Source organism: Dermochelys coriacea, chromosome 27 (assembly GCF_009764565.3).
Source record: "Dermochelys coriacea isolate rDerCor1 chromosome 27, rDerCor1.pri.v4, whole genome shotgun sequence".
Classification (NCBI taxonomy): domain Eukaryota; kingdom Metazoa; phylum Chordata; order Testudines; family Dermochelyidae; genus Dermochelys; species Dermochelys coriacea.
In genome coordinates, this window is record NC_050094.1 from 8,981,704 (window position 1) to 9,002,565 (window position 20,862).

At 59.5% G+C, this 20,862-nt stretch overlaps 1 protein-coding gene across 2 annotated transcripts in view; it reads right to left on the reverse strand.

Moving 5' to 3' along the window:
• Positions 1 to 3,282: 3,282 nt before the first annotated feature.
• Positions 3,283 to 20,862, reverse strand: part of ITGA3 (integrin subunit alpha 3) — a 44,729-nt gene continuing 27,149 nt past the window's right edge. Inside the window, exons 7-26 of one of the 2 annotated variants that reach the window (XM_038385784.2) lie at positions 20,535 to 20,728; positions 19,647 to 19,735; positions 19,119 to 19,255; positions 18,210 to 18,296; positions 17,918 to 17,985; positions 17,053 to 17,189; positions 16,576 to 16,722; positions 15,868 to 15,965; positions 15,396 to 15,561; positions 14,616 to 14,684; positions 14,182 to 14,261; positions 13,400 to 13,477; positions 12,770 to 12,872; positions 12,516 to 12,692; positions 11,940 to 12,047; positions 11,258 to 11,371; positions 10,329 to 10,427; positions 9,080 to 9,205; positions 7,188 to 7,342; positions 5,603 to 5,745 (exon numbers count right to left, since the gene is read on the reverse strand). In XM_038385784.2, coding sequence (XP_038241712.1) covers positions 7,232 to 7,342; positions 9,080 to 9,205; positions 10,329 to 10,427; positions 11,258 to 11,371; positions 11,940 to 12,047; positions 12,516 to 12,692; positions 12,770 to 12,872; positions 13,400 to 13,477; positions 14,182 to 14,261; positions 14,616 to 14,684; positions 15,396 to 15,561; positions 15,868 to 15,965; positions 16,576 to 16,722; positions 17,053 to 17,189; positions 17,918 to 17,985; positions 18,210 to 18,296; positions 19,119 to 19,255; positions 19,647 to 19,735; positions 20,535 to 20,728 — 2,188 coding nt within the window. In that variant the 3' untranslated portion in view covers positions 5,603 to 5,745; positions 7,188 to 7,231. Of the gene's footprint in view, positions 5,746 to 7,187; positions 7,343 to 9,079; positions 9,206 to 10,328; positions 10,428 to 11,257; positions 11,372 to 11,939; positions 12,048 to 12,515; positions 12,693 to 12,769; positions 12,873 to 13,399; positions 13,478 to 14,181; positions 14,262 to 14,615; positions 14,685 to 15,395; positions 15,562 to 15,867; positions 15,966 to 16,575; positions 16,723 to 17,052; positions 17,190 to 17,917; positions 17,986 to 18,209; positions 18,297 to 19,118; positions 19,256 to 19,646; positions 19,736 to 20,534; positions 20,729 to 20,862 lie in introns of both variants that reach the window. The other variant, XM_038385783.2, reaches the window with a different exon arrangement.

Consider the following 20,862-nt stretch of genomic DNA (forward strand, 5'->3'; position numbering starts at 1 on the left):
GGCCCTACGGCCCCCCCCGACCACCCTCCTTAACCCCTCCCCGACCGGGCCCTACGGCCCCCCCGACCACCCCTTAACCCCTCCCCGACCGGCCTACGGCCCCCCCGACCACCCCCCTTAACCCCTCCCCGACCGGGCCCTACGGCCCCCCCACCACCTCCTTAACCCCTCCCCGGCCGGCCTACGGCCCCCCCACCCCCATCCCCTTAACCCTCCCCGGCCGGGCCCTACGGCCCCCCGACCACCCTCCTTAACCCCTCCCCGGCCAGGCCCTACGGCCCCCCCCGACCCACCCCCCTTAACCCCTCCCGGCCGGGCCCTACGGCCCCGCCCGACCCCCCCCCTTAACCCCTCCCCGACCGGGCCCTACGGCCCCCCCGACCACCCTCCTTAACCCCTCCCCGGCCGGGCCTACGGCCCCCCCGACCACCCCCCTTAACCCCTCCCCGGCCAGTCCCTACGGCCCCCCCCACCCCCATCCCCTTAACCCCTCCCTGGCCGGGCCCTACGGCCCCCCCACCCCCATCCCCTTAACCCCTCCCCGGCCGGGCCCTACGGCCCCCCCCCCGACCACCCTCCTTAACCCCTCCCTGGCCGGGCCCTACGGCCCCCCCCCGACCACCCCCCTTAACCCCTCCCCGGCCGGGCCCTACGGCCCCCCCGACCACCCCCCTTAACCCCTCCCCGACCGGGCCCTACGGCCCCCCCCGACCACCTCCTTAACCCTCCCCGGCCGTGCCCTAGGCCCCCCCGACCACCCCCTTAACCCCTCCCCGGCCAGGCCCTACGGCCCCCCCCCACCCCATCCCCTTAACCCCTCCCCGGCCGGGCCCTACGGCCCCCCCCGACCACCCCCCTTAACCCCTCCCCGGCCAGGGCCCTACAGACCACCCTAGATCTCCACATTCCCTTAACCCCTTCCTGACCAGGGCCCTGCTGCCCGGCCCAACCTCATTTAACTCCCTTCCCTGCTCGCTACCCCCTCCCCAGCCCCTTCAAAGCACTAATGTCCTTGGGCAAGGCCCTGGTAGGCCCCGGACCACCACGGCCAATTCTGGTCCTGCAAGTTCAAGACCGAGGAATTCAGTCTGAATCAGGGCTGCCAGCTCAATCGGGGAGATGGCAGAGCTGCGCTCGCCCCATGAAGTTAAAGGAGCTTGGCTTGTCCAGCCCAGCGAAGGCTGAGCCGGGAGACGAGCGCTTTCTGGCCCTACGTGAGGTGGCCCCAATGAAGCTTAAGGACAATGTAGGCTCAAGAACAAATGGGGATAAACTCACCAGGAGTAAATTGATGCTGCAGAGGAAAAGGTTTCTAACCCCCAGAGGAGGGCAGCTCTGGAGCAGCCTCCCAACAGCGGGGGTCAACAATGTAAATGTTTGAAACTTGAGACTGATTTATCAACCCCTGTGGTAGCAGGGACTGCACTCAGGGACCCACCCATTCTCCCTCCAACCCAGCAGGCCCACAACCATGAAGGTATTTAGATGCCTAACTCCCATTGAAATCAATTAGTTAGACACCTAGATCGCTCTGAGGATCCGGACCTCGCTCATCAGAGCCCAGAGACCAAGCTCAGGAAACCGCTCCTCCGCCATCAGATACGTCAGAAGCGGGAAGTCTTCCAAACAATCAGGGAGGGCCACTGGATGATCGAGGTGCTTAAGAAGCACTCAAGGAAGACAAGGCCGTTGCGGAGAAGCTAAATGCGTTCTTTGCATCGGTCTTCGCTGCAGGAGATGTGAGGGAAATTCCCGCACCTGAGCCATTCATTTTAGGTGACAAATCTGGGGACCTGTCCCAGACTGAGGTGTCAGTAGGGGAGGTTTTAGCATAAATTGATAAATTAAACAGTAATAAGTCACCAGGACCAGATGGTATTCACCCAAAAGTTCTGAAGGAATGAAATCGTGAATGGCATGGAGAAAGTGTTACTTACTCCGTCACGTAATGCAAGAACAAGGGGTCACCCAAAGAAAGGAATAGGCAGCAGGTTTTAAACAAACCAAAGGAAGCATTTCTTTGCACAACGCAGTTAACCTGTGGAACTCATTGCCAGATGCTGTTAGGAAGGCCAAAACTATAACCAGATTCAAAAAGAGCTAGAGAAGTTCCTGAAAGACGGGTCCATCCATGGCTATTAGCCAAGATGGTCAGGGTTGCAACCCCATGCTCTGGGCGTCTCTAGCCTCTCTTTGCCAGAAGCTGGGAATGGACGACAGGGGACGGATCACCGGGTGGTTGTCTGGTCTCTTCGGTCCCTCTGAAGCATGTGGTACCGGCCGCTGTTGATAGACAGGATACTGGGCTAGCTGGACCCTGGGCCTGACCCAGTGTGGCCATTCTTATGTCTTCTGGGCCAATCTAGCTCACCCCACATCACTGCCCTGAGGGCAGCAACAACCTTCCACAGCTGCAGCCCCCAGCGGGGTTTCCAAATCTCACTACCGCAGCGACATCTGGCGGCCAAAGGAAATATGACAGCTCCTGCGGAGATTCAAACCCAGATCATCACACTGGTATTGGGGCAGCACCTAACAGCCCCCGTCCCGGACCAGGACCGCTGTGTGCTAGGCGCTGTACAAACACAGATTATTAGTTAGATTGCCCCCCCTCCTGCAGCCCAGCCCCCACTGCACCATGCTTTAAAAAATGCATCTTTCCTTTCTAGGTGTTGCGGTTTGCAAATGGGTTAATGTCAGCACCCAGTGGGCCAGGTTTCGTTCCCCAGGCTGCTGGCGAAGTGTATTCCACAATTTGGCTGTAACAAATCCAAAGGAGGGTTCCTTATTGAGGCAGCTGGCCGCTGACGGACCCTGGCGTTCCCTGGTTCCCAGGCTAATCAACAACCCACCTTTGCTGCCCAGTCTTACCATGTACGCCCTAGCCTAGAACCCAGTTCCAAAAGAGGCTGTAAATTAGACACCATTGCTCTGGCTTTGTGCTGGCAGAAGCCAGAGAAGTATCAGACCTGGTGTCCTGAGACCCTCTTTCTGCCAACCTAAAGCTCTATTTATAGTCCAGAAGGTGCTTGGTAGGGATGGGCCGGATAGCCTAATAGGAAGCACCATGAATAAGCACCTAGGAGTGGTGGGTTCTAGTCTCAGCTCTGCTCCTAGCAACTCACCTTCCCTCTCTGTAAAATGGGGTAATGAAACTGACCACCTTTGTAAAGCCTTTGAGATCTACTGATGAAAAGTGCTATGTATGGTGAATACCCGGAGTGTGCCTCTGTGGTTTAACCCTGGGGGGTGGGTGGAAGGTGGACTGTAGGAAACTGCATGTTACAAATCAAGGAGCAATTTTTATTTGACACCATCATAACCGCTCAAGCATATTCACATCAAGGCGCAGTGACTCCAGACCTCCAGTACCATAAAAGAAACGAACTCCAGTGATCAACAGCAAAAAAACCCCAAATATACACTTAATAATTTAACACCCCCAGCCGAGGGCACAGAGGGAGTGTCAGAGAGTGGTCAGCGTAGGAAACTCCCATTCTTGCAGATTCCTTTACTGTAAACCAGGGTGACACCTCCCAATTAAAGCATTGTGTAATGCCTGCAGGAATGCCCCCTAGCAAGAGCACACAAGTGGAACGTGCCCAGTGGCTAGGGAGTGCTGGGAATGAAACGTTTCATGCCCGTGGATCCTTCCAGCTGATGGACCTATAGCATGAAAACTCAGCTGCACGGTTGGGACGGGAAAGGGAGGCCCGGTGATGCCTGCAGCAAGCTGAGGGTGCCACGTGGGGGCAGCAGATTGCTGACTGGGGCAGGATCAGCGGTAACCCTGTGAAAACATCCCATGCCAGGCCTTTCCTGTTGCAGGACCCCTGGGGTCAAGCTCTGTGCTACTCCCTAGGAGTAGCTGGAGTGGAGACCACCGGCTCTAGGCTTAAGCAGATCCAGCCACCAGAAACTGGGGACCATGAAGGGGAGGAAGCTGGTGCTGCAGCTACAAAGAGCTGTGAGGTTCCCCCCACTTAGCAGCACCTCCCTAGACACGGGCAGATTCAGCAGGATGCAGAGCAGACTCTTCTATAGTTGCATCGGCTCCAGCAGGGCTAATGGGGGGGGAGGGGGGAGGTCAGCAGGTGGGGCATAACGCCCCACAGCAATCAAGGTTGCAGTAGACTCAAATCAGCCCCTGCAGTTTAAGGCTCAAAGCGAGATCCCAGCCTGCAGCCTTGTGGGGGAGGGAGTTGGGGTGCACAGGGCCCAGAGTCTGTTCCTTCAGAGGATTCAATAAAGATCAGGCAGTGTTTGACCCCTGCATCCGGCTGATTACACAGCAAAGCCTCGGCTGAAAAGAGCCCTTACCTGTCCCATCCTTGGAAGGGAGCCGAGACCTGCTACTTGCAAGTCAATGGGGAGGGACCATCCCGCAGGGTTGACAAAGCCTGCCCTTGCCTCCCCCCACAACGTCCACCCTTCCCAAACCAAAAGCATGGCTCGCCATGAGCTGTACCCCAGTAACAATCGGAAAACAACGGCTCCTCACCCCAACAAAGAACGTCCAGGGGACAAGCAGGGAAAGGTACCAGTAGCTCTTGCATAAGAAACTCCAGTGGCAAAACATCCAGTGTGGTGCATGGAGGGGGCCGTGATGAGGCTAAGGGATTGCCTTGGCTCATCCCCCTACATGATAAGGGGGTTCCAAGTATGGGAGCCACTTCCCCTCTTCTGTCTGGGTGCAGAACGCCAGGGCCAGTGCCGGCGGCTGAGTGCGGGCGTTGGCGTGTGCCGGGGAGAAGCAGCGACCATGAACGTGCATCAAAGACTGCATGGGTCAGGGCGAGTGCTGTGTACTGCACCGATTCACTCATGTGGCTGTGGATACAAGTGAGTCTGTGCACGAGGGGCCATGCATGCAGACGGATCCAGGAGGAGGAGCATGCTCCATGCACTAGTCATCTGTGGGCAAGCATGGGACAGTAGTGGGAGTGTCATGTGGTTCGTGGGCGTCTCGGGGTCTTGACACAACCCACACCAAAATGCTGTAGGCGTCCAAGTGTGTGCGGGGACTTGATTGCACGAGAGATCATCTCTGCATGTATGGGTGCACGTGTGTGTGTGTGTGTGCATGTGTGTGTGTGGAAAGGGTAGGCAAAGCAATGCTCTGTGCACCCAAGAGCATTGGGTAAGACTCAACCATGTGTGCATAAGTGCACGGCCAAGATCCCGAGGGGATGTGCAAGACCACACACTGTCTGTGCGTAAGGAGGCACATTGCAGTACACGCGAGCGTGACAGAGAATGAGAGAGCTGGGGACGGGGTGAGGGCTGGGGCCCAGACCGAACACACAGCAATTGGGCCCAGGCAGAAGTGTGTCTATATGTGTGAAATAATCCATTTGTGCAAAACAAATAGCCCCTCGTGTTCCCACTGCCAGGTCTCGTGTTGCACAGCTGCTCCCAGGCCCCTCGAGAAAGCTTTGGGGTTGCCGTTCTATGCGGTATAACTTAGGATAAATAACATGTCCCTCGCTGACAGGGGGCTGGTCCCTGGGCTAGTTACACACAACAGCGACGTGGTCATGGTGCAAGCCGAGCAGACGGGGTGGCGGGAGAGGGAGGGAGGGGTCAGTAGTACTTCTCCGACTCCTGCCAGTTTGTTACCCAGTGTTTCTTGTGCTTCCGGGGCAGGAAGCCGTCAGCAGGCCGGTAGCGCTCCTCCTGGCGGATTCGCACCGCGTGGTACTTGGGCATGATCCGGTAATAGCGGGTCCGCTTGAAGAAGTTGCACTGCGCAGAGGGGAGAGGAAAGGGACGGAAGTTAGCATCAAACTTCAATGGCCAGAGAAAGAAATCAGAGCGGGAAAGAGAAATCAGAAAGAGAAATCAGGGACAGAAATCAGAGCGGGAGAGAGAAATCAGAACTAGAAAGAGAAATCAGGGACAGAAATCAGAGCAGGAGAGAGAAATCAGGGACAGAAATCAGAGAAGGAGAGAGAAATCAGAAAGAGAAATCAGGGACAGACATCAGAGAGGTAGAGAGAAATCAATCAGTCAGGGAGCGAGAAATCAGGGACAGAAATCAGAGAAACATCAGAAGGAAATCAGAGAGAGCACGCAAGATCAGAGAGAAAAATGAGCATGAAATCAGAGGGATGAAAGGGAGAAAAAGACCAAAGAAAAGAGAGAAAGAAAAAGATCAGAAAAATAGAAACAACAACAACAAAAGGAACAAGAGCAAATGAGAAAAGAGAGACGGAGACAGACTTTGACTCTTTCCCCAGCAGGAGACACAACAGAATCCAGAGGCTGCTCTGAGAAACATTTGGTCAGTGACGCTGGAAAGGGGGAGACAGACATTAGCGTTAGTTAAACGGCAGGACAGACAGCCACAGCTGGACGGCGTGCGTGGAATTGCTGGTTCTCCTTCCCGTCTGCAGTTCTATCCCCTGGGCAGTCAGCGGCGGTTTGGTCCTTCATGGGAAGACCCCGACTCCCTCATTCGACATCAGCGCCCCCTAGTGTCACAGCAGCATCCTGGGCCACTGTTCTACCCTTCTCTTGATTCGGGTTTCTTCTGACGCTGCCCACTGGTGCCGCTGTCCCACGCACAAGGCTCAGCCCGCACCACCACACAGGTGAGGAATAGTGACGCGTCAGGCACCAGGGTGGCGATGCCCCTTCGGCATCACTAATCCAGCCGTGCAACGCGTGCAAATGGTCACGTGGTGCCACAAATGTGCAGCACCCTCTCCCTCCCCCCCCCCAAGGTCTGGTGCTGTACTCCTCTTTTGCACCATCAGGGCTTATACGGCAGGGCCCTCGGGGCAGATCCCGAGCTAGCAAAGAGCGAGACAATCGCAAATGTGGGTTGGAGCCAACCGAGTGGAACAGTGGATACACACACACACACTCTCACACTCTGCGCCCCGTGGAGCCTGTGCAGAATCCAGCTGCAGTGGAGGGGAGCCAGGGAGAAGCAGAGGGGGATTAGGGTTAGGGGCATGCCAACGAAAGTGCAGTCAGATGATTTGTTCCCTGGCTGCGAGGGTATCAGACCAGACCACACACAGAGATGCAATAGAAACTCAGTGGGCCCCTCAATGGAGAGATGCAGCCCAGACAGGGAAAGGGTTAATAGGGGAAGGCATGACAGAGACAGGGAGGAAGTGAGAAGTCAATATCCCATAGGCCCTGCCCCTTTGTGTGTTGCCCCGCCCCCCGGTCATTACCAAGAGGATGGAGTGGGTTCTCAGGGCAAAGGGGCAGCCCCGAGCTAGTAGTCATCAGTCAGCCGCTCCGTTTCAGACGGCTGGATCTTCATCTCCGCCTTCTGGCCCTTGGCCTCGTACATGGCGCGGGTGCTCGCCCTCCGGAAGAAGCCGCACTACGAGGAAGCAGGTGACACCGGTCAGGGGCAATGGGTGGCGGGGAATCCCTTGGGAGGAAAGGCTCCAGCCCACAGGTGGCTGCTTCTCAGTGGCAGATGGGCTGATCTCTTGCGTGTATCGATTGATAAAGGGCTATGGGAACCCTGCGTAGCAGAGCCTGATGGGGGAGGCGGGTTAGGATATGGACGTACTTCCTAATCAGCTGGGTCATTTCGGCTTCCCATTGAACAAGCTCAATTGAACTCTGCTCTGAGAGACGGCACCTTCTGACTCACCTGATCTGCTCCCCCCGTGATGCCTGAAATACCCATTCGCTCCCGCTAGCCTAGTGGAGTGGAAGAAGCAATCCGGATTCTATTCCAGATCATGCATCATCAATTAAGTTCCTACTGTGCAACTGAAGGGGAAAAAAAAAACAGCTTGACTCTCAGATCCCCAGGTGGCACTTGCAGGGTTAGGAGGGGTCTTCCCCAGGGCCCCCTCCAGAATTTGGAGCAGCCCAGTGGGGTGGGAGTGGAGGCAAAGGTGGCTTTACACCACCTTTTAACCTCCAGGATTCTGGGGCTGGTGGGATAAGGTAGAGCAGCCCATGGGACTGCTCTAATTTACACCCAAAGGGACCATCGTGCAGCCGAGAACAGCTGGAGCTCACGGCAATGCGGCCACACCCAGACCATCCCTGGAGCATGTACCTAGCATATTCTAGTGCTGGGAAGAGAGCAGGGCAGCAGTGTTGGGGGATTCCCCTAGCTGGGGTGATCTCTGGGGTTTCCAGCTCCTCTATGCCGCCCAGAATCAGGGCTGCTATCTTGCAAAGCCATCAGCCGTGATCCCCGAGAGAGGAGAAGCCGCTTTCCAAAACTGAACTGTATTTAAACAATACAGCCGGAACACCAGACGTGCAATCCCACGGGGGAATTCACACAGCTCAACCGGTCCCAGGGGAGACTCACGGCACTCCCTGCTCCGAACGCACGCTGGACAAGCCCCAGAGGCAGCAGGGGTTGAGAGAAGCCCAAAACTTCCTCACCCCCACCCCCAAAAATGGCAGTTTATCCCAATTTGCTAGAACCCAGTCAAGCTAAGCAGGGGTGGAACAGAGAGCTCCAAGGAATAGCTCAGATGCTGCTGCAGGGAGTGATGCTAGTGATTCAATAGGGGGCGCTGTTCTCACTGAGCCCTGGCATAAAGCAGAGGCTCCCGACTACCAACCATTCCATGACGCCTCATATAAGTGGGGCGTTAACCCCACTCCACCTGGGGTAAATACAGTCAGTCTCCCTAAATCCCCTTCTGATGCTCTTCTGCATCCTGTTTGACACCCTAGTTGTGTGCTGTTAAACAGCAGCCACGATCCACCCCAGAGGTGGCTGCATCTCAGTGGCGGGCAAAGAGATCTCTGTGTGTCGTCTGCAAAGGACTCCAGGACCCTTCACGATGAAAGACTGCGGGGTCGCCAGCTCAGCCTGAACCTCTCTAGGCTGAGAATCTCTCGAGAAGCAGCTTTCTAAAGGGCCCTCATGCTGCTGAAATTGGGGGCGTTGGAATGCGTTACGGGTGTAGTCACCGGGTTGCAGGGCTCGTAGTCCACCAGTGCCTTGAGCATGCCAGCCCTCAGCGCTGTTCCCACAGCTCCATCACTCACTCCCAGCGGCTCCATATCAGCCTAGACGGAGGGCAGGAATCCCTCACCCCCCGCCCTGTGCTCCGAAGGGAACTGCAGCCCCTCTCACCTTCCACAGCAGCAGGATGATCAGCCCCAGCAGCAGCAGCCCTGCCCCTACCGCCACCAGCACCAGCCACAGCTCGATCTCCACCGGCTGCTCCTCGACCAGCTCCGAGTCGATGTCCACGAAGAACTGGGAGCCAAACGCAATGAACAGACAGGATGGAACGGCAGCTGCACAACTGTGCACCTGGCTGGGGGGTGGGGAGCTCCTGGTTATTGTCGTCCCAGCCTCTCCCAGCAGGAGGCGCTGTTGGGGGTGGTGCAGGAGAGCTGGCTATGGGGGCTGGGGAACTCCCAGCTACTCCAGTTCCAGCCACTTCCAGCCGGAAGCGCTGTCGGGGACGGTGTAGAAGCACTGGTTATGGGTCGGGGGGGGGGGACTCCAGCTACTCCAGTTCCAGCCACTTCCAGCCGGAGGTGCTGTCAGGGACGGTGCAGAAGCACTGGTTATGGGTGGGTGGGGGGGGGGAACTCCCAGCTTCTCCAGTTCCAGCCACTTCCAGAAGGAGGTGCTGTCAGGGATGGTGTAGAAGCACTGGCTATGGGTGGGGGGGGGAACTCCAGGTACTCCAGTTCCAGCCACTTCCAGCCGGAGGTGCTGTCGGGGACGGTGCAGAAGCACTGGTTATGGGTGGGGGGGGAACTCCCAGCTTCTCCAGTTCCAGCCACTTCCAGAAGGAGGTGCTGTCGGGGATGGTGTAGAAGCACTGGCTATGGGTGGGGGGGGGAACTCCAGGTACTCCAGTTCCAGCCACTTCCAGCCGGAGGTGCTGTCGGGGACGGTGCAGAAGCACTGGTTATGGGTGGGGGGGGGAACTCCCAGCTTCTCCAGTTCCAGCCACTTCCAGAAGGAGGTGCTGTCGGGGATGGTGTAGAAGCACTGGCTATGGGTGGGGGGGGAACTCCAGGTACTCCAGTTCCAGCCACTTCCAGCCGGAGGTGCTGTCGGGGATGGTGTAGAAGCTCTGGTTATGGGCGGGGGGGAACTCCAGCTACTCCAGTTTCAGCCACTTCCAGAAGGAGGCGCTGTTGGGGATGGTGCAGAAGCACTGGCTATGGGCGGGGGGGAACTCCAGCTACTCCAGTTTCAGCCACTTCCAGAAGGAGGCGCTGTTGGGGATGGTGCAGAAACACTGGCTATGGGCGGGGGGGGAACTCCCAGCTACTCCAGTTCCCGCCACTTCCAGCCGGAGGCGCGAGCAGGCAGACACATGCCCTGCACCCAGAGAAGGGAGCAATCCGGGCTGACTCACCCGCACCGTGTGGTTTTTCATGTTGATGGTGGGAACGTTTGTCTTGAGGAACAGGGTCGCCAGCCCATCCACCTTGACACGGTCGAAGTCACTGAACTCCTGTGGAGGCCGGGGGGGGGGACGGGACGAGGGTGGGGAGCGTGAAATGGGGCGGCTTGTAACCTGGGCCAGGAGTGTAGCTCCGCTTTAACACAGCCCCCCCGCATCCTTCCCCCCCCCCACCTTGGTGCAGGGCCCAGCGTTGTCCTTGGAGCAGATACTGCCTGGCCAAGCTTCCCCCAGGGGCCAACCCAGGCAAGAGGCAAGTTAGTTCCTCTGGCTCATTCTGCCCTCGGCCCCGCTGCAGAGATTGCTGGGAATGGGGACGAGCGATGCCAGCTGGAGTACGGGATGGAGGGGTGGCCATTGCCACTAGGAACCCAGTTGAGACCTCCCAACTCATTGCATGCAGTGTCTGGTCACTGCCTACCCTCCATAATATCCCAGCTAGCGGCCTACAGGGGCTTGGCACCACAGGAACCCCGGCAGTGCCGGACCAACCATCCATCCCAGTACCCCATCTCTGACAGCAGCCAGCACCAGCTGCCTCCGGGGAAGGTGCAAGAAACCCCTGCAGCGGGCTGATGTAGAGCAATCTGCCTGCCACCCTGCTCTCATCCTGATTGTGCAAGATTAGCTTAAACCTGAGTTTCTTAGCGTTTATAGGGATACTCCTGCTACCCATATAAATGGCCAAGCCCTCTTGTAATTTTGCTAAATTCTTGGCTCCAATTTTATCTTGTGGCCATGAGTTCCGCTGACTAATGGTGCTTAGTGTGACTCCGTCTTTCATGAATTTTAAATATCTCATCACCGGTTTCCACCCCCCCCCCATTGATAAAATCCACCCTCCCAGAGCAGTAGGGGACCCTGGGCAGTTTGGTGCTGACCTCAATGAAGGTGCTGTTCCACACCCGCGCTCGGACGCTGACGGTCGTCATGTGCCTGGAGTCCTGGATGGGGCACTGGAACCAGATGCAGCGAGACGACCCCTTGGAGCAGCTCTGGGGGCGGGAAACAAAAGAAGCCGGCGTGTTAGTGGGCGGGTCCAGGCGGATGTACATAGGAGGGTCTTCCCAAGGGGAAGCGTCTCCGTGTCAGAGCAGCTCACCCAGACAGTAATGCCCTCTCCAGGCTGGGCTAGGAGCTTGTGAAGAGAAGTTGGGGTGGGGGAGTTTCTGAAATTAATCAGTGCTGAACGATTACGCCCCAACACCATGTGCAGAACATCGATCAATTACAGGCCTGATCAGCTGACACTCTTTGACACCACACCATTGTAACCCATGCAACTGGCTGTGGGAGACAACTGCCCTCTAGTGGGCACAATCAGAACTACTCAACCACGTGTCATAGGTCTCACACTGCCACCAGCTAGCGGAGATTCCCCCTGAGCTCTTAGGCTTCTGGAGCAGGCGGAGCTGGGGTCTATCCCACAGTCATTGTCTCTGGAGTTGGGGTCTGTGAAGGACAGGTTATGGATTGCGCTGGGTGCGTGAATAGTGAGACACTACCAGGGACCCCAGCTCTCCTCTGGGGCCGGGCTGAAGCTGCCACGAGACCAGCACTCACCAGCAATGTTTCCGACTTGGCTTTCTTGGACGTGGCGAGGGTGACGGGGGGATCGGCCTGCGGCACCGTCTCCAGGTCGCGCTTCTGCCGGGCAGAGCCGGAAAGGAGCTGGAAAGGAAGGGAGTTGGTTACACTCCTCCAGGGTCTGCACCTCATGAAGGGCTGAGCACGCTCCCGCACCTGAGGACGCAGGGCAGGGCAGAGGGCGCACGGGTTGGTGACCCCTCACCGGGGCTCAGAGTCCACCTAGCTGGCCCCCCACCTCTCTGGGGCAGAGGACACAGGAACCATTGGCCTGACTCCCTCTGCAGGAGGTCTCCAGGGCAGAGTCTCCAGGGCGGTGTTGGCTGCAGGCCATGCCTTTAACTGCTGCCCACCGACACTTTGGGTTGGCGCTGCTCCCCACGGGGCGGCGGGTGCCGGTGCAGTGCAGCGAAGTGCAGCTGCGGGGTGGGGAGAGGCAGGGCAGGGCAGGGCAGGGCAGGGCAGGGAAGGGCGAGCCAGAGAAGAGGAATGAAAGGCGAGGGAGAGGGCACGCCGGCGGGCAGGGAGCAGGGGCCACCGAGCCTGACTCACGGTGAGGTTGAGGGGATTGATGACGCCCCCTGGTGGCTGGCAGGGCTGGCCCCCGTTGTCGCTCATGAGGATCTCCGTGGGGTAGAGCAGCCACTTGCCGTTGTGGATTTCGTAGGGCCACTCGAAGCCCAGGACGATGGTGCCCAGAGAGCCCAGAGACTCCCCCTTGGTGCTCACCTGCAATGCAAAGCCCAGTTGGGACGGGGCCACCGCCTTCTCCCCCGGCTACACTTCCCCATCGGGAGCCTCCATACCTGGAAATTGAACTTGACCGGGCTCCCCACATCCAGCTCGCTCTTCATGGCAGACTCCCCCATCACCTTCCCGCTGAAGGATGTCTGGAGGGGCGGGGATGTCCTGCCAGGGAGGAGAGCAGCTGGGGTCAGCGGGGCAGGGCAGGGGAGACTCCTGCTGGGGGAGGGGACGTGGGGTGTAGGAAGGGGTGATTTGCTGGGGTCTGCATGAACTAGGTTCAGAGCTGGAAGTTGCAGGCTGGGTTTGCGGGGCCCTGGGCTGGGCTGGGCGTGGGGGAGGCCTTGAGTGGGCCCAAGCTGGGCATAGAGGGCCTAGACCCAAGAGCAGCCCAGGCTGGGTAGATGGGAGCAATGCCTGGGGGTACCCAGGGTCTCTTCATCAATGGGATGCAGCTGTAGAGGAACCACACTCCTGGGCTAGGCCTCTCGGTTCTATGCAGCCCCAACCCCTGCCCAGACTCCTTATGGGGCGCCAGCCCCTGAGCCTGGCGAGATGTGGGGCCCAGCACCCGCAATTCACAGTCCCTGCACCCAGTTCTCACTGGAGACAGAGGTGCCTCCCGGGGGCTGGAATTCGGGGACCCAAGAACCCGCTGAACCGAGTGGGGCATGAGCCCCAGAGATACGCACAGGGTGAGAGACGCCTGGACGGTGTAGTCCACCTGCAGCTCGGCCCACACTGGCTGCAGATCCTCTTGGTAACTCAGCCTGCCGAGACAGGGCAGAAATAACATCATGGGGCAGTTTGTACCTCGCTCCCTGCCCCGGAGCAGAGACACAGACACACACGAGGTTCTTCAGCCAGACCCCATCAGCCTCAGAGCCCGTAGGGGGCGCTCTCTGCCCTGAGCCAATGCTGACCCCAGAGCGGCTCTAAGGGGCGCTGACGCTGCAGGGAACGGTGTGGGTGGCTCAGGAGGGGTCACTCTGCGCGGACTCCAATTCTCCAGCACAGGGATAGGGGACGCTGTAGGTGCAATTTTTCAAAGTTGGTCCTGACTCCTTGTGCTCATTAAGGACCCCATGGCACTTCTGAACACCCCGGTGTCCCGGCATAACTCAGGGAGCTGCATTCCACCTGGCCTGCCGTGTCAGCTGGCTACAGCATTCACTTTCCTTTCCTTTCCGAGACTGTTGCATGATGTTGCTACGCGCTGTTAATTAACTGCCCCGTTCCGCCCCAGAGGTGTCTGCCTTTCTGCAGCAAGCGAAGTAATCCCAGGGCATTGATGGCAAAGTGCTGCGGGGGGCGTGAGGGGGGTTGATTCTTCACTATGGAAAGGCCTGGCCTTGCTTCCTATTTTCTCTCCTGCCAGCTGAGCTGCTTCCCAAGCTGGTTTAACTCACTCATCCAGCACCCCTCCCCCTTGCAGATGGACCCCCCACCCCCTGCGCCCCTCCAGGTGACTCACGTGGAGAGCTGGAGCTGAGCCATGACCTCACGGGTGTCCAGGGTGATGCCGATGGCTTCGAAGGTGATGATCAGCTCTGCCTGCACCAGAGGGGACAGAGCGCTGCAAGGTCAGGTCCCCGTGGGGCCGTGCCTGGCACGGGCTTTACCAACCAGGCTGGGGACCCCCCACCCCCCTGCCACAGACCCCTGGGGTGGCGGAATCTCAGTTCTCATTGAAATGCCCAGTGATCACCCATCATGGGGGCCGTGGACACCTGGCACCCACCCACGCTGCAAGAGTCCCAAGGTGGTCGGTGCCCACAGGCTGCCATGCCCTCCCCCAGGCTTCTTGTCCTAGCCCCATAGGCCACCCCACTTGGCGGTGCCCCCCTGCCCCACCCCCACGGGACTCTGCCCTCTGAGCTGGGGCATGGGGGGCCAGACACCGCTCACCCTCTGGTTCTTCTTGAAGGGGTTTCCCAGATCACACAGCACCGTCTCCTCAAAGGTGCAGGCACCGCTCTGTGGGGCGATCAGGGGAAGGGGGTGTCACCATCCGCTCAGCCCCTGAGCCCAGCCCCGCCACAGAGAAACCTCCCCATCCCCCATCTGAGCGCCTCCTGCCCCATCCCTGTGCCCTGCCAACCCCCACAGCCCAGAAAGACACCCCCCCCAGCTACTTGAGAAGCAGCTGCCCCATCTGGGAGCAGGACTCACCAGAGGGCTGACCCTGGACCTTGATACCCACCAACCCCATCCTGGGAGCAGTGCACTGAGAGAAGGGAACGCCAGCCCCATATCCCACCCCCCAGCCCATACCCAGGGTGTTGGCCTCCAGGCTGCCTGCCCCCCGGCCACAGTGCTAACTGGCCCCAGTTGGGGACACAGGCCCCCTCTCTCCACTGCAGAAACTGATCTGGGGCTCAGATGGACGGACAGACAGGGAGCTCCTCCACCTTCAGGGCTGGGTGGACAGCTGGTGCACCCCCCACCCCTCCGCAACACACACTTTGCATCCTACCCGGCTGGGCCCAGTCCCGAGCTCTCTCTCCTCAGCATGCTCCTGGGTGGGGCACGGCTGCCGGAGGGAAAGGGGGGGTAGGCACAGAGGAGGAAGCGGGGAGAGGGGTTGGCACAGAGGAGGGGAGGGGGGAGGATGCCATGGCAGCAGGGGGAGCGTCCCCCTCAGTGCGGACCGAGCAGGGCGGGCAGCAGGGGAAGGGGGCTCCTTACGGGCCGGACGGAGGAGGGCAGCAGGGCGGGGGGCACGGTGATGTTGAGCAGGGCCTCGTGGGCGTCCTCGCCATTGGTGCCCGTCGAGGGGGCGTTGGTGACGTTGACGCTCAGGTGCAACTTCCGGACGTCACGGCTGTACTGCAGCACCTGGGTCCCATTCAGCCTGCACCGGAGAAGGGACAGCGCTCAGCCCGGGGGCACCAGCTCCCCAGCCACATGGGCAGGGGGTGGCAATCCCCCTACAAGAGGGGAACTTCTCGGGGTCCCACCAGGAAAGAGACCCTCCCCGCCCCTGGGGAGCCACAAAGGAACCCCCCGCCCCGCCAGCAAGCGGGGCTCAGGCAGGGATGCTTTTCCCCCAGTGGGCAGGCCGGGGACTGTTTAGGCAGAGTCAGCCCCCCGCCTTGAGCTGGCTCCGTGTGCCCGGGAAGGGGGCATGGTGCCAGGGCAGGCTCCGCCCGTCTCTCACCGGGGCAGCGGCTGGTTCTGCTCGTTGACGAAGGCGCACCGCAGCTGCAGGTTGCTGTTGCACTTGTTGTCCAGGCCGCATTCTTTCTGGAAGTTAATCTGACAACGGCATTGGTCATTCACTCACGCTGCCCCCAACCAGCACGGGGCAACCCACCCCGCTTGGCGGGCTCTGACCCCAAGACCATCGGCATTAAAGCACAGGACCTCGGCCGCTTGCGCTAAGGGAGGCACTCCATCAACCAGCAGCAGCAGTAGGCCGTTATCCTGTAGTTGTCCTGGCTACTAGCAGGGATGCGGCACACCCCAGCGCTAGTGTGGATTATGGAAATGTGTTTCCATTAGAAACCTCCCCACGAAGGGGCAGGACCTCAGAGAGTTGGGGGCAGGTCGGTCATACCCAAGCGGTTGACGCCTCCCTCCTATTCACATGGAGCCAGTGTCAGAGCCAGGAATGGAACCCAGGAGTCCTGGCACCCAGTCCCCTGCTCAGACCCCACTCACACAGAGCCAGTGCCACAGCTGGGAATGGAACCCAGGAGTCCTGGCTCCCAGTCCCCTGCTCAGACCCATCCCCACAAGCATCCCCCCTCCCACAGCCTGCAGCGGAAACAAGTTCAAAGCCCTTAAAGCAGGCACTGCTTAGGTGCCATTCCCCTCGGCCCGGCCCAGCTTCCCCCTTCCCTGTCGCTCGGCAGCTCTGTCCCACCTCGGTGTGGTTCTCCCGGGGCTGATCCTCATTCAGGATGGGGAAGGCGTTGAGGGAGTGGGGCCCCAGCTCGAAGCGCCTGGGTTTCTCCTCCAGGGAGTAGTTCATGTGCAGAGCTATGGGATGCAGCTTGTCCCGGATGTTCTCCTGCAGGAAGGACGGCAGGTTTCATTGCCGGCAATAATGGTGATCCCGCCCCAGCCAGCGCAGATCAGACCCAGCTACTGGGGCTCCCTGGGGGCCGGATCCTCCAGGCCCCCCCATGCACTCTGAATCCTGATTTAGACTGGAGGTTCTTAGCTTTTCTGCTGTCAGACCCTCCCCTCCCTTGGCTCTTTATTCCCAGATCCTGCAAGGCCCCTCCATGCCCCAGCCCCATGGGACAGCTAGCTCCAGGTACTCAGCTGTCTAGCACCTGTTGCCACATCTTCACACCCTCCCCGGTGCTAAACTCGGTCTGCGCTGCCCTCTGCTCACCAGCAGGAGGAGCTGCAGGTCATGGCACTTGGCGGCTGGCATGGTGAAGATGCCTTTGTAAACAGCGGAGTGCGTCCCGGCAAACCTCACCCGGGCCGGGCGCCGGTCTTTGTCAGCCTCCAGGATGTACAGCAGGTCTGGAGAGAGCAGGCGGGAGAGGGGGCTCAGAGATACCTCCCGCCCGCAGTAGGGCAGCCAGGCCCCATGGAGACACAGGGCAAACGCTGGCCATGCACATACACTGATGCTCACATTGCACAAGGGCACACACATAGACACACACCATTACAAGTACACGTGCACACATGCACCCCCCATTGCATACACACACACACCACTACGTGCACCATTACCAGTGCACGTGCACACAGGTGCAAATGCACCCACACCCATGACTCAGGCACGCAAACGTGCACATGCACCACTGAATACACACACACCAGTGCCCACATGCAAATACACTCACCATTACGCACATGCACACACACCACTGCATGACCTGCACATGTGCACACACATATACACCACTGCAGGCATCCACACACTAGTGCTCCTGTATGAACACACCCGCCATTGCATGCAAGGGAGACACCCACTGCTGCTGCATCCCCCTGCCCCCATGCCTACAGTTCAATGGTGTTGGGGCAGCCCCCTGGATCCTGGGAACCCCTCCCCCAATTGCCTTTTCCCCATGCATCTTGCTGTCCCACCACACCATTGCACATGCACACCATTGCTCACACTGGGCGTGTGCACACACATACAACCCGCTGTTCACTTTGCAGCGCACACCCGCCATTGCTTCTCATTCAGGTGTGTGTGGCCACATACACTCACCCACCCCCTCCCTCCCCAGCCCACTCACTGATTTGCTCCTTGTACTTGGGGTCCCCAGCACTCTGGTTGTAGGAGAAGCAGATCTGCACCTGGATGCTGTGGGGGCGAGAGAGGAGGCCAGGGTCAGTGACAGCAGGATGGGGCAGGATCCCAGACACGTCCCATTCGCTCTGGCCACAGACACAGAGCTCACACAGATGCTACGGGAACAGGGACCGCAGGGCTCTTCCTTGTCCAGGAAGAGCTAGCCCCATGAGGCGCTATTCAGGGGCCCTGCCAATCGGGGGGGGCATGGACGACGATTTTGGGGGGACCCTTACCAGGAGTCTGGGGTGCACTTGGCCGGGTCCACCAGGCTGGGGCTCACCGTGAAGGTTTTGTTCAAGATGTTGATCACAGGTCGAGCTCTGGGCAGGCAGAGAAAGGGAAGAGATCAGCCGAGCCTCCCTCCCACCAGGAACCACCGCTAGCTCTGCCCACCAGCGCCAGGAGCTGCTGGACGCCACCCTGCTCTGCAGCAGCCAGTGCTCCCCAGCAGGGGGTGGGCTTTGGGGGGCACAGTGGAGGGTTTTGGGTGGTGGGATTCTCCTTTCTCATCACACCATTCATGGCTCCTTTTCAGCGCAAGGCTCCTCCGTGGCTCAGGGGACCCAAAATCTTGGGGTACAGGGCTAGACGGCTCAGGGAGCTGGCAGAGGGATATTGAGCCTTTCCCCTGCTTTCAATGCACCCCAAGACAGGAGTGGCTGAAAGAGGCCTGCTGTCTGGTGAGGGGGCCTGGGTGACATGAGCATGGAGGAATTTGGGGCACCAGCCCTGTCCCTGTTAGGACTGATGGTTGGCAAAGGGCTGAATGGGCCATGGAGGCAAACTCCCCACTGGTGCCTCTAGGGGACATTTGTGCAATACCCTCAGTCTCCCTTTTTTGCCACCCCCAGGGCCCCTCTAATTCCACCCCGTACCTACACCTGCTACTGAATCCTGTTCAAGCGGAGCAGCTGGTGCCTCTGCTGAAGGTCCCAGGTTCAATCCCCACTGATGCCACCAGAGCCCCCTCCCCCCCACACACACTACACCCCGTGCTGAGCCCCACACAATCCTCCTGTACTTGTGGGTCCAGAGACCAGCCTCAGAACAGCACCCACCCCTAAGAAGCCAGCCCCGGCCTACCCCTGTGTGGGAAAGGTTGCCCTGGCAGCATGCCCTATCCCAACCCCAAACCCCCTTACCTGAGCAGAGCTATCTGTTCTGACAAGCTCCCCACTAGCAGATCAGGGTAGGAATTTCCGTCTACGTCCAGCCCCCCACTCAGGGAGTACCCGAAGGTCTGGATGCCAGACAGGCCCAGCTCTGCCCCGCTGATCACCTGCAAGGCGGGGGATAGGGGAGGAAAGGGAGTCACCTGTGGCCGCTCCAGGACCACCACCACCACCCCGCACCCCTGGGCCAGCAGTTCAGTGGGGATGGGGCAGGACCCTGGGGCCATCCTGGGAATCCCAACTGCCTTTCCCCCATCCTACCACCCTTCTAGGACCATCCCATCCCACAGCCATCATCCACCCACAGATTAGGGAGGGGAGCATTCTCCAGCCTGTTCCTGATGCTAAAGCTTCCCTGGCTGGGGAGTGGGGAGGGATTGTGCCAAGTGGGGACACCCCACATCTCTCTCCCTGGCCAGAACTTAGCTCTGCCCAATGGAATTCTCCCTTTGCAAAGCACCCCTTAGGGGGGACATGGGGTGCGCAAGGTGCCTTTACCTGCCGGGGCTTGGCCACCAGCCCCCCTGAGCTGCTGTGGTAGATGTAGACCTTGCCAGGGCCCTCGAAGGGAGCCCCAATGGCAATATCTGTGGGGAGAGGCAAAGAGTTAGGACAAGCTCCACCAGAGACCCCAGCTCCTCCAGCCCCATAGAAGCCATCTCCAGCCCCTCACTAAATCCCCACCACTCATGAGCCACCCCAAACTCAGTTCACCCCAGAGGCACTCCATTCCCCCAACCCCACAGACCACCCCAACCCCCACACCAGCCCCTGTGCCACCCCATACCTCCACACCAGCCCCTGAATCCCTCAAACCCCACACAACCCCCTGAGCCACCCATACCCCCCAAACCCCACACCAGCCCCAGTGCCACTCCATGCCCCCCAACCCCATACAAGTTTGAGCCCTCATACCCTGACTAAACCCTATGCCACTCCCAGAGCCCCCCAATGCCACCACACACCCAGACTAAACCCCACACACTCCAGAGCCCCCTGATCCCACCTCAGAGCCAACCCATACCTCCACACCACCCCTGAGCAACCCATACCCCCAAACTCCACACCACCTCCTGAATCCCCCACACTACCCCGAGCCACCCCATAGCTCCCAAGCCCCACACCATCCTGAGCTCCTCCATACCCACACAACCCCCCCACACCAGAGTCCTTTAATCTCACCCCAGAGCCATCTCATACCCCCAGTGCACCCCAAACCCCACTGCACCCCAAACCCTGCAACCACCCCCCCACACCTTCCCAGTTACCGCTTCCAAGAGCCACCCTGATACCTCCCTGGCCCCATGGCACCCCAGTGCCCCCGGACACCCAGTGAGGTCTCCCATCACAAGTCGTCCCCCCGAGTGGGGGGGCAGCCCCACGCACCCTGGAAGCCATCCTGGTTGACGTCCCCGATGCTGGCCACAGCAAAACCGAAGGCCGAGTTGCTGGGTCCCTTCAGAACCAGGCTGGACTGGTTCTGGAAGCGGCCGGCTTCATTCATGTACACGTAGACAGCGCCGCCCACCTCTTGCTTCCTCTCGAAGTAGTAGGGGGCCCCAATCACCAGGTCCTGCCACCTGCCGATGGGGACAGGAAGGGCAGGGTCAGGGCCAAGGGGCAACGGCAGGGCCAGGGGCCAAGGACAACTATGATGGTGGATCAGACCCGGTCAGTGCTCTGGAGACCGCCCCGCCCCAAAGAGATGGGCTAT